Here is a 12,848-nt window from a genome sequence, read left to right as displayed (position 1 = left end):
TTTCATGAGGGGGGGTTCCCTCAATCATCAGGAGATTTTCCCTCAATCATCTCCTGATGATTGAGGGAACCCCCCTCATGAAACAGGCCTGTAGAGATGAAATAGTCTTGTGATTTTTTCCCCACACATACATATATATATATAATATATATATATATATATAAAAGAAATACTTGAATTTCAGTGTTCATTTATTTACACATACACACATAACACTCATCTATGTCAGGCTTGCCCCTGACAGTTTGGTTGTGTTTTAGTTTTTCCTCTGTGTGTAGTATTTCCTGTCAGCGCTCTTGTTTTGGTTCTGTTTCCTGTTTGTCTCCCTGAGTGCTGTGTCCCCTCAGCTGTGGCTGATTGACACCTGGCCACACCTGGTGTCAATCAGCCAGCTGCTATTTATACCTGCCCTACCCTCCAGTCACTGCTGGATTATTGTCAATCCTACTTGTCGATGCCAGTGTATCTGTAAGCGGTAGCGGTAAGCTATATATTGTAGTTGTTTGTAGCTTGCTGTCTTTTTGTTCCTCGTCTTCCAGTTCCTGTTTTCCTGGAATCCTGTTTCCTGTTCCTAGTTCCTGGTTTGTGTTTTTTCCTTTATTTTATGAACATTAAATCATGTTTTCCCGCACAATGCCTTCTGCCTTCTCTGCATCTTGGGGTTCGTCACCAACAAACTGTGACAATCTACTCATTGTTGAGTTAAGGGTTGAATTGTCCATCCTTATTCTATTCTCTGTCACTATTTTTCTAACCATGCTGAACACCCTTTCGCAGGTACCCAGAAAGGTTTCGAGTACCACCAAAAAAACTGAATCTCTGAAGACAGTATAAAAATCTGTGTTAAAGGTGTACAAATACTGTTTGTATAATAAGCATGTTATTGTTTACAAATGAGGGTTAAGAGTTCAGTACTAAAAAAAAAAAAAGAATGTGGCGTAAGTACAGTTTTTTAATTGAGCTGCTGCATTTTTTGGTTGGGTTGTTTATTTATTTTCAGTAACTTCTACATTTCTAAAAGGGGATGAATGTAATAGAGTGATCTATGTTTGTCTGTTGCCATCTCCTGGTGAATATTGGCTATAGCGTACTGGGGTTACTTTTTGGTTGGCCAACGATTTACGTGGTGTTGCGCACCTGACGTCAAGTGTGTGAGTCTGTTCCGAAGTCTACAGTAAAGAGACGTACTTCATCACCTCGCTTGGTTATTGCCTCCAACTCAATATATTACAACAGCATTGCTGTTTACGGCAGACAAACTGCTTTACGGTAGAATAAAACATGACTGCTGTTGTTGTGTGTTGTTACCGCGCTGGGAGGACGTTAATGAAACTGCCTAACAATAAACCCACATAAGAAACCAAGAACTCGCCCTCGATCATTCTACAGTTATAACGTGATTGGGCAGGCACGCTGTTTATATTGTGGAAAAGCGGACGTGAAAACAGGCTATTGACACGTCACTCAGGTCCGCGGCTTCCAGATCCGCCTGAATTTCGGGAGATTTTCGGGAGAAAATTTGTCCCGGGAGGTTTTCGGGAGAGGCGCTGAATTTCGGGAGTCTCCCGGAAAATCCGGGAGGGTTGGCAGGTATGATACTGGCTCATCTGCACTGGCTTCCTGTGCACTTAAGATGTGACTTTAAGGTTTTACTACTTAGGTATAAAATACTACACGGTCTAGCTCCATCCTATCTTGCTGATTGTATTGTACCATATGTCCCGGCAAGAAATCTGCCTTCAAACAACTCCGGCTTATTAGTGATTCCCAGAGCCCAAAAAAAGTCTGCGGGCTATAGAGCGTTTTCTATTGGGGCTCCAGTACTCTGGAATGTTCCACTGGTAACAGTTAGAGATGCTACCTCAGTAGAAACATTTAAGTGTCCATCTTAAAACTCATTTGTATACTCTAGCCTTTAAATAGACCCCCTTTTTAGACCAGTTGATCTGCCGTTTCTTTTATGCTCTGCCCCCCTCTCCTTCATGGAGAGGGGGCACAGGTTTGGTGACCACAGATGAAGCGCTACCTGTCCAAAGTCGGGACCCAGGGTGGACCACTCATCTGTGCATCAGTTGGGGACGTCTCTGCACTGCTGACCTGTCTCCGCTCAAGATGATCTCCTGCTGGCCCCACTATGGACTGGACTCTCACTATTATGTTGGATCCACTATGGACTGTACTCTCACTATTATGTTAGATCCACTATGGACTGGACTCTCACTATTATGTTAGATCCACTATGGACTGGACTCTCACTATTATGTTAGATCCACTATGGACTGGACTCTCACTATTATGTTAGATCCACTATGGACTGGCCTCTCACACTATTATGTTAGATCCACTATGGACTGGCCTCTCACACTATTATGTTAGATCCACTATGGACTGGCCTCTCACACTATTATGTTAGATCCACTATGGACTGGACTCTCACACTATTATGTTAGATCCACTATGGACTGGACTCACACATTATTATGTTAGATCCACTATGGACTGGACTCTCACACTATTATGTTAGATCCACTATGGACTGGACTCTCACAATATTATGTTGGATCCACTATGGACTGGACTCTCACACTATTATGTTAGATCCACTATGGACTGGACTCTCACTATTATGTTAGATCCACTATGGACTGGACTCTCACTATTATGTTAGATCCACTATGGACTGGCCTCTCACACTATTATGTTAGATCCACTATGGACTGGCCTCTCACACTATTATGTTAGATCCACTATGGACTGGACTCACACTATTATGTTAGATCCACTATGGACTGGACTCTCACACTATTATGTTAGATCCACTATGGACTGGACTCTCACAATATTATGTTAGATCCACTATGGACTGGACTCACACTATCATGTTAGATCCACTATGGACTGGACTCTCACACTATTATGTTAGATCCACTATGGACTGGACTCTCACACTACTATGTTAGATCCACTATGGACTGGACTCTCACAATATTATGTTAGATCCACTATGGACTGGACTCTCACAATATTATGTTAGATCCACTATGGACTGGAGTCTCACACTATTATGTTAGATCCACTATGGACTGGACTCTTACTATTATGTTAGATCCACTATGGACTGGACTTTCACACTATTATGTTAGATCCACTATGGACTGGACTCTTATTATTATGTTAGATCCACTATGGCCTGGACTCTCACTATTATGTTGGATCCACTATGGACTGGACTCTCACACTATTATGTTAGATCCACTATGGACTGGACTCTCACTATTATGTTAGATCCACTATGGACTGTACTCTCACTATTATGTTAGATCCACTATAGACTGGACTCTCACAATATTATGTTAGATCCACTATGGACTGGACTCTCACTATTATGTTAGATCCACTATGGACTGGACTCTCACACTATTATGTTAGATCCACTATGGACTGGACTCTCACACAATTATGTTAGATCCACTATGGACTGGACTCTCACTATTCTGTTAGATCCACTATGGACTGGACTCTCACACTATTATGTTAGATCCACTATGGACTGGACTCACACTATTATGTTAGATCCACTATGGACTGGACTCTCACTATTATGTTAGATCCACTATGGACTGGACTCTCACACTATTATGTTAGATCCACTATGGACTGGACTCTCACACTATTATGTTAGATCCACTATGGACTGGACTCTCACACTATTATGTTAGATCCACTATGGACTGGACTCTCACTATTATGTTAGATCCACTATGGACTGGACTCTCACACTATTATGTTAGATCCACAATGGACTGGACTCTCGCACTATTATGTTAGATCCACTATGGACTGGACTCTCACTATTATGTTAGATCCACTATGGACTGGACTCTCACACTATTATGTTAGATCCACTATGGACTGGACTCTCACACTACTAACTAGATCCACTCGACGTCCATTGCACCGGTCGCCCAAGTTTGCTAATGCCAAGGTTTCTCATTGTCATCCCATTGGGTTGAGTTTTTCCTTGCCCTGATGTGGGATCTGAGCCGAGGATGTCGTTGTGGCTTGTGCAGCCCATGGAGGCGAGGATTAGTGATTTAGAAGTAGCCGCTAACTAGCTAGCCATGTCTTAAAGCACCTCTTCCTGAGGGTGTTTCAGTGTTATAACTTCACCTTTATCTTGACTTTTTAAGCCAAAATGCGTCCATTTTCCCTTTTCTGTCTACACACTGTGTTTGCTTGTAAGTACTCTGTGTGTGTGCGCTGCCGAACATGCTCATCTGCTCGTAAAACCAGCAATGTCACGACATGTAGGTACTTTTCAAACGTAGTACCGTTTTTGATTCATTAGTACGGCGATACTATACTAGTAGCGGTATACCGCACAACTCTAGTATGTAGATTAGCAGTAGATGGCCTTGAATGGGTGTAAACGTCCCTTCCCTGGTAGGCCCTGATACAGTATAGCGAAAAGGAATGTGACTAACCTGCATGTTGGTGATGAGCAGCATGATTCCACCCACAGAAATGAAGGACAGAGCGGGGAAAAGCAGGACGGATAGATCTGATGTGGGGGAAAGACAAGAAAATGAGCACCCTTATTTACTTGTTAGAGCTCAGTCAAGAAGAGGTATGAGTTTACCTGAACTTGAGAACACCACCATCAAGGTACCCAAGGTGTGGAAACCTCTGATGCAAACAAACACATCACATTACTTGACACACAACACAGTGCAGGTCAAACATTCTTGAAAAACCGCACATGACGGCACAGCTTAAAATATTAGTTATTATCAGAATAGAATAGAATAGAAGAATAGAATGGACTTTATTGTCATTATATTTGCATATAACGAGATTGGGAGAGATCAGAGAAATGCTAAAAATAGGGATGTCCGATAATGGCTTTTTGCCGATATCCGATATTGTCCAACTCTTTAATTACCGATACCGATATCAACCGATACCGATATATACAGTCGTGGAATTAACACATTATTATGCCTAATTTGGACAACCAGGTATGGTGAAGATAAGGTCCTTTTTTTAAAAAAATAAAAAAATAAAATAAGATAAATAAATTAAAAACATTTTCTTGAATAAAAAAGAAAGTAAAACAATATAAAAACAGTGACATAGAAACTAATAATGAATGAAAATGAGTAAAATGAAGTGTTAAAGGTTAGTACTATTAGTGGACCAGCAGCACGCACAATCATGTGTGCTTACGGACTGTATCCCTTGCAGACTGTATTGATATATATTGATATATAATGTAGGAACCACAATATTAATAACAGAAAGAAACAACCCTTTTGTGTGAATGAGTGTAAATGGGGGAGGGAGGTTTTTGGGGTTGGTGCACTAATTGTAAGTGTATCTTGTGTTTTTTATGTTGATTTAATAAAAAAAACAAATAAAAAAAAAAACGATACAGATTATTTCCGATATTACATTTTAAAGCATTTATCAGCAAACATCTCTTTCGAAAAAAGATTTTGCGACAATAAAAAACATCGATGTAATCATAGTAGTATCGACAAGATACGCTCTTGTACTTGGTATCATTACAGCGGATGTCAGGTGTAGATCCACCCATGGCATTTATTTAAAAAAAACAAAAACTGATACCGATAATAAAAAAAAAAACGATACCGATAATGTCCGATATTACATTTTAACGCATTTATCGGCCGATATTATCGGACATCTCTATTTAAAATATTAGTTATTATCAGAATAGAATAGAAGAGAAGAATAGAATGAACTTTATTGTCATTATATTTGCATATAACGAGATTGGGAGAGATCAGAGAAAGCCTGTTATTTCCAAAATATAAAACACAGTAAAAAAAAAAAAAAATAAAATAAAAACTTGAATAATGATTTGGTGTGCATGAGAAAATGGAACAAAACCTTTTTCTCTTTTGACCACAGTCAAGAGAACCACTGGTGTAATACTGAGCAAACTGCTCAGTCACAGTGAACACAGTTGATGAGTTCATTGTAAACAACTAAGAGTGTACCAACACTTCTAACGTGGCGTTGAATTGGAGCCTCGCATATTGGCCGATATTGATCGGATACGATATCAGCACAAGTCATAACACACTAGTATTTATTTTGTAGTTTGACATGTTGGAAAAGGCTTGATCAAATGAAACTATGCTAAGTATGACAATGAAAAACATATTTTAATATTAACCGTCGGGAATGGACTGTCTTTAAGTTGAAGTGGGGTGATAATTGTTCCTTTGGCAACACAGAGTGGCCACAGTACCGTATTTTTCGGACTATAAGGCACACTTAAAATCCTTTAAATTTTCTCAAAAATTCGACAGTGCGCCTTATAACCCGGTGCGCCTTATATATAATGAATAATTCTGGTTGTGCTTACCGACCACGAAGCAATTTTATTTGGTACATGGTGTAATGATAAGTGTGACCCGTAGATGGCAGTCACACATAAGAGATATGTGTGGACTGCAATATGACGCCAGTAAACAACACCAAAACATTATACACGGCGCTCAAAAATCCGTCAAAATGTTTTCGTACGACTTTGAAGCCGCACCGCTTGATGGATTGTCGGCACATTACGGCTACTGTAGTCAGAGGTACAAGTATTACTATGGTGTGTGTATAAGGACCGCAAAATGGCATCCATCAGCAGACATTATTTGGCGTTTTGTTTCGCAATATTATGCAGAACCAACTTTTCTTACCTTCTGGTACCTGCTGATGTGTATTTGAGATCTGCATAAGTCCTGAAAATTTACGCCACTGTAGTCCGTGTAGTAGAGATGCGCGGATAGGCAATTCTTTCATCCGCAACCGCATCACAAAAGTCGTCAACCATCCGCCATCCACCCGAACTAACATTTAATCAAAACTGCACCCGCCCGTTGTTATATATCTAATATAGACGATGCAAGGCATTAGTAAGGTTATAAAGCTTTTGCCTGTTAAAGAAAGGAGACTGATCCAATGTAGCAGAGACATTCAATGCGTGCCACGCTGTCACAGCCCAGACGCACACCAGTGCGCAATCATCTGGGAGCCGCGCTGAGCGCACCTCCAAGCGCGCTCGCGCCACTCAAACTGCTGCAGGCAGCTGCGTTCTATCTTGTTTTAACATCCTGTGGCACTCTTCTGGGATCACGGCGGACGAAACTGCTCATGCTCAGGGTGTTTGTGGAGGTTCGGGGTTTTGCACAAATGTGATGCACCATGTTAGTTGTCCCGGTTTTGTGACTGTCGTAGACATAAACAGCGTCGCAGCTCTTGCAAATCACGTAGCCAGCATTACTATCATCCTGATTTACAACCTCATAAAAACGAGTCCACGCTGAACTTTTCTGGCCTTTTTTCCCCTGGTCTTTAGTATTCCCTTTTTTAGTTTGTCGCGTACCACGTTTGCTGCCGGCGTTGCCATCTCTTTTTTTTTTCTTCTTCTGTTGTGGCATGCTGCAGGTGCCTGCTCGTTTTTCGTATGTGGGTAACAACATTTAACTATGTATATATATTTCCGAATTGGTTTAACTGCCACCCGCCTGAATCTATTTGAAATCAAATTTTTTTTAATTTCAACCGCCCGACCCGACCCGCGGATAAAATCTAATTTTTTTTTTTATTTCAACCGCCCGACCCGCGGATAATCCGCGGACTCCGCGGTTGTGTCCGCAAACCGCGCATCTCTACCGTGTAGTCACCGTAGTCGATAAGCTTCTACTTTTTCTCTATCTTCTTGTTATGGGACATTCACCCTCTGCTGTTGCCATTTCTAATATAAAGTAGTGTAAAGTTCTTACTTATATCTGTCAGTTAACTCGCCATGAAAGCGCTAAAACATACCGGTGTAGTGAGTTTACATTATTCACCCCAGGAACTTTATTTATTAGAGAGTTCCGGTCGGACGGTTTTCCACGGGACACATTCCACTTCTTCCACTCCCGTCCTTGCACGCTACACCGCTACAACAAAGATGACGGGGAGAAGACGCTGTCTAAGGTGAGCCACGTAAATAAGACCGCCCACAAAACGCCGCATCTGGAAGCGACTGTCAGAAAGACAACATTTTGACCAAAGAACCACCATTACATGTTATGTAGACCAGTGTTTTTCAACCTTGTTTGAGCCAAGGCACATTTTTTGCGTTGAAAAAATGCGGAGGCACACCACCAGCAGAAATCATTAAAAAACGAAATTGAGTTGACAGTAAAAAGTCGTTGTTACAATTGTTGGATATGACTTTAAAGCATAACCAAGCATGCATCACTGTAGTTCTTGTCTCAAAGTAGGTGTACTGTCACCACCTGTCACATCACACCCTGACTTATTTGGACTTTTTTGCTGTTTTCCTGTGTGTAGTGTTTTAGTTCTTGTCTTGCGCTCCTATTTTGGTGTCTTTTTCTCTTTTTTTTGGTATTTTCCTGTAGCAGTTTCATCTACTTTGTTTTTATCCTTCTTCGTGGGGACATTGTCGATTGTCATGTCATGTTCGGATGCACATTGTGGACGCCGTTTTTGCTCCACAGTAAGTCTTTGCTGTCGTCCAGCATTCAGTTTTTGTTTACTTTGTAGCCAGTTCAGTTTTAGTTTCATTCTGCATAGCCTTCCCTAAGCTTCAATGCCTTTTCTTAGGGGCACTCACCTTTTGTTTATTTTTGGTTTTAAGCATTAGACACCTTTTTACCTGCACACTGCCTCCCGCTGTTTCCGACATCTACAAAGCAATTAGCTACCTGCTGCCACCTACTGATATGGAAGAGTATTACACGGTTACTCTGCCGAGCTCTAGACAGCACCGACACTCAACAACAACACATCATTTGCAGACTATAATTACCGGTTTGCGAAACATATTTTTAACCCAAGTAGGTGAAATTAGATCATCTCCCACGGCACACCAGACTGTATCTCACGGCCGCGGCACAGTGGTTGAAAAACACTGATGTAGACCACAAGGAAGTCTTTTACATTTAGAAAAAAATCATAATATGACGTCTTTAATGCGCCTTATAATCCGATGCACCTTTTGTATGAAAACAACCTGAATAGACCCGCTCATCGGTAATGCGCCTTATAATCCGGTGCGCCCTATGGTCCGGAAAATACGGTAAACACGCTGCAGGACTGCTTGTGTCGGAGCACTTATATCGGAGATTTTAGATGCAAGCCAAAATAATCCATCCATCTTTCTTGTCCCCTTCTGGGTCGCAGGGGAGCCGATATTTTTTTTTTCTCTTTGATATCAGACTTATCAATATCGGATTGGGGCACCCCTATTAACATTAATAAGACGCATGAGTATCACAATCAATGTTCCCTCTAATTTTTCATGTGTGAGCAAAGGCAAAAACTCCCTGAGCATTGAGTGGAGCCCATGTGAGCAACATCACACGTGCACACTGTGGCTACACCAGCAGCACACCTGTCCCAAACCTGACTAAATAACAAGTTCAATCTCCATCCATCCATCCATTTTCTACCGCTTGTCCCTTTCGGGGTCACAGGGGGTGCTGGAGCCTATCTCAGCTGCATTCGGGCGGAACAGACAACATTCTGTTATTATTTTAATCAAATGACAGCAGTCATTTCCATGAGATTATTTTCTAATATAAGTGTTTGGACCCACTTACAATGACAATAACAAAAAATATTGTTTTTCATGAGCTGTGTACTTGTATTGTTTGTCTGGGTGGAGGTCCTGCTTTGGAAATAATTTGTACTCCTTTCAGACATTGCATTTAGTTCCCATTAAAACATTCACATGTTGCACAATGAGATGTAAGCAGGGGATCTCGTGTACATTCCTGCAACTTCCTGTTTGTAAAAAATATATTTTTATTAGTATTTATTTAATATACTAAAAGCATTAATATTTATAAATTAAGATTCCTAATAAATGACACTAGAATAAGCACACATTTGATTGGTAAATCATAGTGTAACGACCTGGAATGACACTTTATGTGTGGTGTTGGAGTTGTCCGACTTTTTGTGTGGCTGTAAACGCATCACTGGCTAAGTGCCATATGTGCATGTGTTGGCGCAAGTGAGAAAGAGCGAGCGGCTGCTGTTGATATAACAAAGTTGCTTTTGGTCTGGTTTGAAATGACCACTTTTGCTCATACTTGCCAACCTTGAGACCTCAGATTTCGGGAGGTGGGGGGTGGGGGCGTGGTCGGGGGTGGGGCAGGGCGTGGTTAAGAGGGGAGGAGTATATTGACAGCTAGAATTCACCAAGTCAAGTATTTCATATATATATATATATATATATATAACTTGGCTTCTGAGAGCTTCAAAATGTAATGAATAAAATGCTAAAGTTGTTGATAAACAAGCAATTATTTTAATAATTAAATATTGTCATTTTAAATGAATTATTATGATAATTTAAAATTAATTATTTCAAAGATGTTTATTTTAATGTATAATTCTAATGCCTGGATGCAATAAGGAGTCAGAAAAAATAAAAATAAAAATAAAAATAAAATGAATTTTGATGTTTTTAGCAAAATATAGTAAAAATGTATTTAGTTTTTTTTTTTTTTTAATTAATAAATATATTTATTTGTAGGTAAGATAAACATAATAATACAATGTATCTCTAGTCTGGATGATTTATTTCTTGTCACCCAGTTGTCCTCCCGTCGTGAAAAAAGACTGTCCTCACTCAGGTCCGCATGGAGCTGGAGGGGGCGTGGCCTCCAGCTCCGGCTGAAAATCGGGAGATTTTCGGGAGAATATTTGTCCCGGGAGGTTTTCGGGAGAGGCGCTGAATTTCGGGAGTCTCCCGGAAAATTCGGGAGGGTCGGCAGGTATGCTTTTGCTAGATATAATTTTTTTTACTAATGTTTTGGTGATGTGTTTATGGCCGACAATAAAGAGTTTTGCTCAGTAAAGTGATGGATGGAATTCATGCCCTCAAAGCGTCTCGACAGACGTTACAATATTTGAACAATGATGACGAAAACTGTTTTCTCTGTCGTGTCCGTGTGTCGAAAATTGTTATGCGCTTATTTTTTTATTTGATTTTGTGCGTGGCTTTGATTTGCCGTGCGCAGAGGACGCTTGAGCAGTGCACAATTGCACAGGCGCGCACCTTAGAGGGAACGTTGATCACAATTAACATTTAACGCGCACGCAGAGGTAGATAAAAGTGAAATGTGGAGTTTAAGTAAAAAGTGTCACCGTAAGGTTGCCTACAGCCACAGCTGTCGACGCCAATGTTTTTGACCCAGTGCTGATGATATGATGCTTCATTTTATAGACCAGGATCATGGGAGACTTGGTGGCGAACTGAACAGCAGCATTAATTGGAGCATGCTATTATGTCTGCGGTACCAGACAGCCAGACTATGTCCAAATTCTGGCGGATCCGACTTTGATTGATTGATTGAAACTTTTATTAGTAGACTGCACAGTACAGTAATAATATTTCGTACAATTGACCACTAAATGGTAACACCCCAATAAGTTTTTTAACTTGTTTAAGTCCACATTAATCAATTCATGGTAAAACTGTATTTGCATACCTCTTGGGTCTTTTTGTTTGTCTTTAATTTCCTTCCCTGGTCTCACCCTAACTCCTACTTCCCTGCAGCTCATCATGTCCATCTATTTGTCAGTACGTGGACTATGGCGGCGCAAATTACTGCGCGGATTGCTTTCCCAGGATGCAAAACAACTAGACTGGACTTGGCTTGAAGGTAAATACATCTTTTATTTTTACACTAACAAAAGAAACAAAAGGCGCGCACAAGGCGGAAGTACAAACTTGGCTAAGAAAGTAAAACTAGCACTTGGGCAAAAACTATGGACGTGAAACAAAAAAACACTTACTGTGACATGAGCAGAACAAAAACTTAGGTGGCATGGCAAGAAGCATAAACGATGGAATAAGCAGGGCAGAGGTAAACAGAGTTAATGTCGCCAGGCTGACTTCCTGACAGGTGACATGATTGGTGAAAACAGGTGCGTGACTCAAAATGTGAAACAGGTAAAACTAATAGTTGCATTGGTGACAAAACAAGGGAGTGAAAAAGCAGGAACGAAGTGACCAAAACCAAACAGGAAATGACTAAAACAAAACATGATCCCACAGACATGACACTATTTGCATTCCTTGGTCTTGTATTTTTCTACCGCCCTCTTTTAGTGGAAACACATGCACAGCTCCAGTCTTGTGTTGGCTTTGGGGATAACGCTGTGCTCCAAGGAATGGGTTTGTATTGTGAAATAGTTACAGTAAATACATTTTTTCTTGATGTCTGTTTGTTTGTATTGCTGTGATTTATCCCGTTCCCCTATAAATAAATCTTTGTGGGATGTCCGCCTGTGGAATGTGTTCTAAGATCCCTGTTACAGAGAGTAGCCTCCCTTGTGAAAACTGCTCTGGCCTTTCACGCTTCCTTCTCTTTTTTTTTTTTTTACTTCATGCAGTAGAATTAAAAAGTCATCATGGAAAAATACTTCTGGAGGCCAAATATTGCCCTGGGTTCCCAAAGGCATGCACGGAAATGAGCTAAGTACTCATTTCTGTGCCCTGTGAATGACTGGTGAGCAGTCAATGTTGTTGCCCAAAGTCAGCTGGGATAGTTTTTCTGATGAAACCAAGACCCTTTGCTTGTTGTCCACAGTTCCAAATGGTTTGGGCTTCTTGGTAGGCATGTTAAAAGCTCCAAATACCACTCAATTTTGGCATCAAACCTTCAGATATCACTGCTAGAAAGCAGACGCTGAAGAGAAGTTTTGACATCTCGGCATGACAGTGACCGCAATTAACCAGGAGAAAACTAGCCAGAGCCCAGACCTAATCCTTGGTTCATGGACTCCTACTCAAAAAC

The 12,848-nt window shown here is 40.7% G+C and overlaps 1 protein-coding gene across 3 annotated transcripts in view; it reads right to left on the bottom strand.

Moving 5' to 3' along the window:
* slc43a3b (solute carrier family 43 member 3b) overlaps window positions 1-12,848 on the bottom strand; it is a 60,484-nt gene that overhangs the window by 21,987 nt on the left and 25,649 nt on the right. For all 3 annotated transcript variants that reach the window (XM_061930487.2, XM_061930488.2, XM_072912470.1), the window contains 2 exons: window positions 4,640-4,686; window positions 4,485-4,561 (listed from right to left, as the gene is read on the bottom strand). In XM_061930487.2, coding sequence (XP_061786471.2) covers window positions 4,485-4,561; window positions 4,640-4,686 — 124 coding nt within the window. The remainder of the gene's footprint in view (window positions 1-4,484; window positions 4,562-4,639; window positions 4,687-12,848) is intronic.

This window comes from Nerophis lumbriciformis, linkage group LG36, assembly GCF_033978685.3.
Source record: "Nerophis lumbriciformis linkage group LG36, RoL_Nlum_v2.1, whole genome shotgun sequence".
NCBI lineage: Eukaryota > Metazoa > Chordata > Actinopteri > Syngnathiformes > Syngnathidae > Nerophis > Nerophis lumbriciformis.
This window is presented reverse-complemented; position numbering and strand designations above follow the sequence as displayed.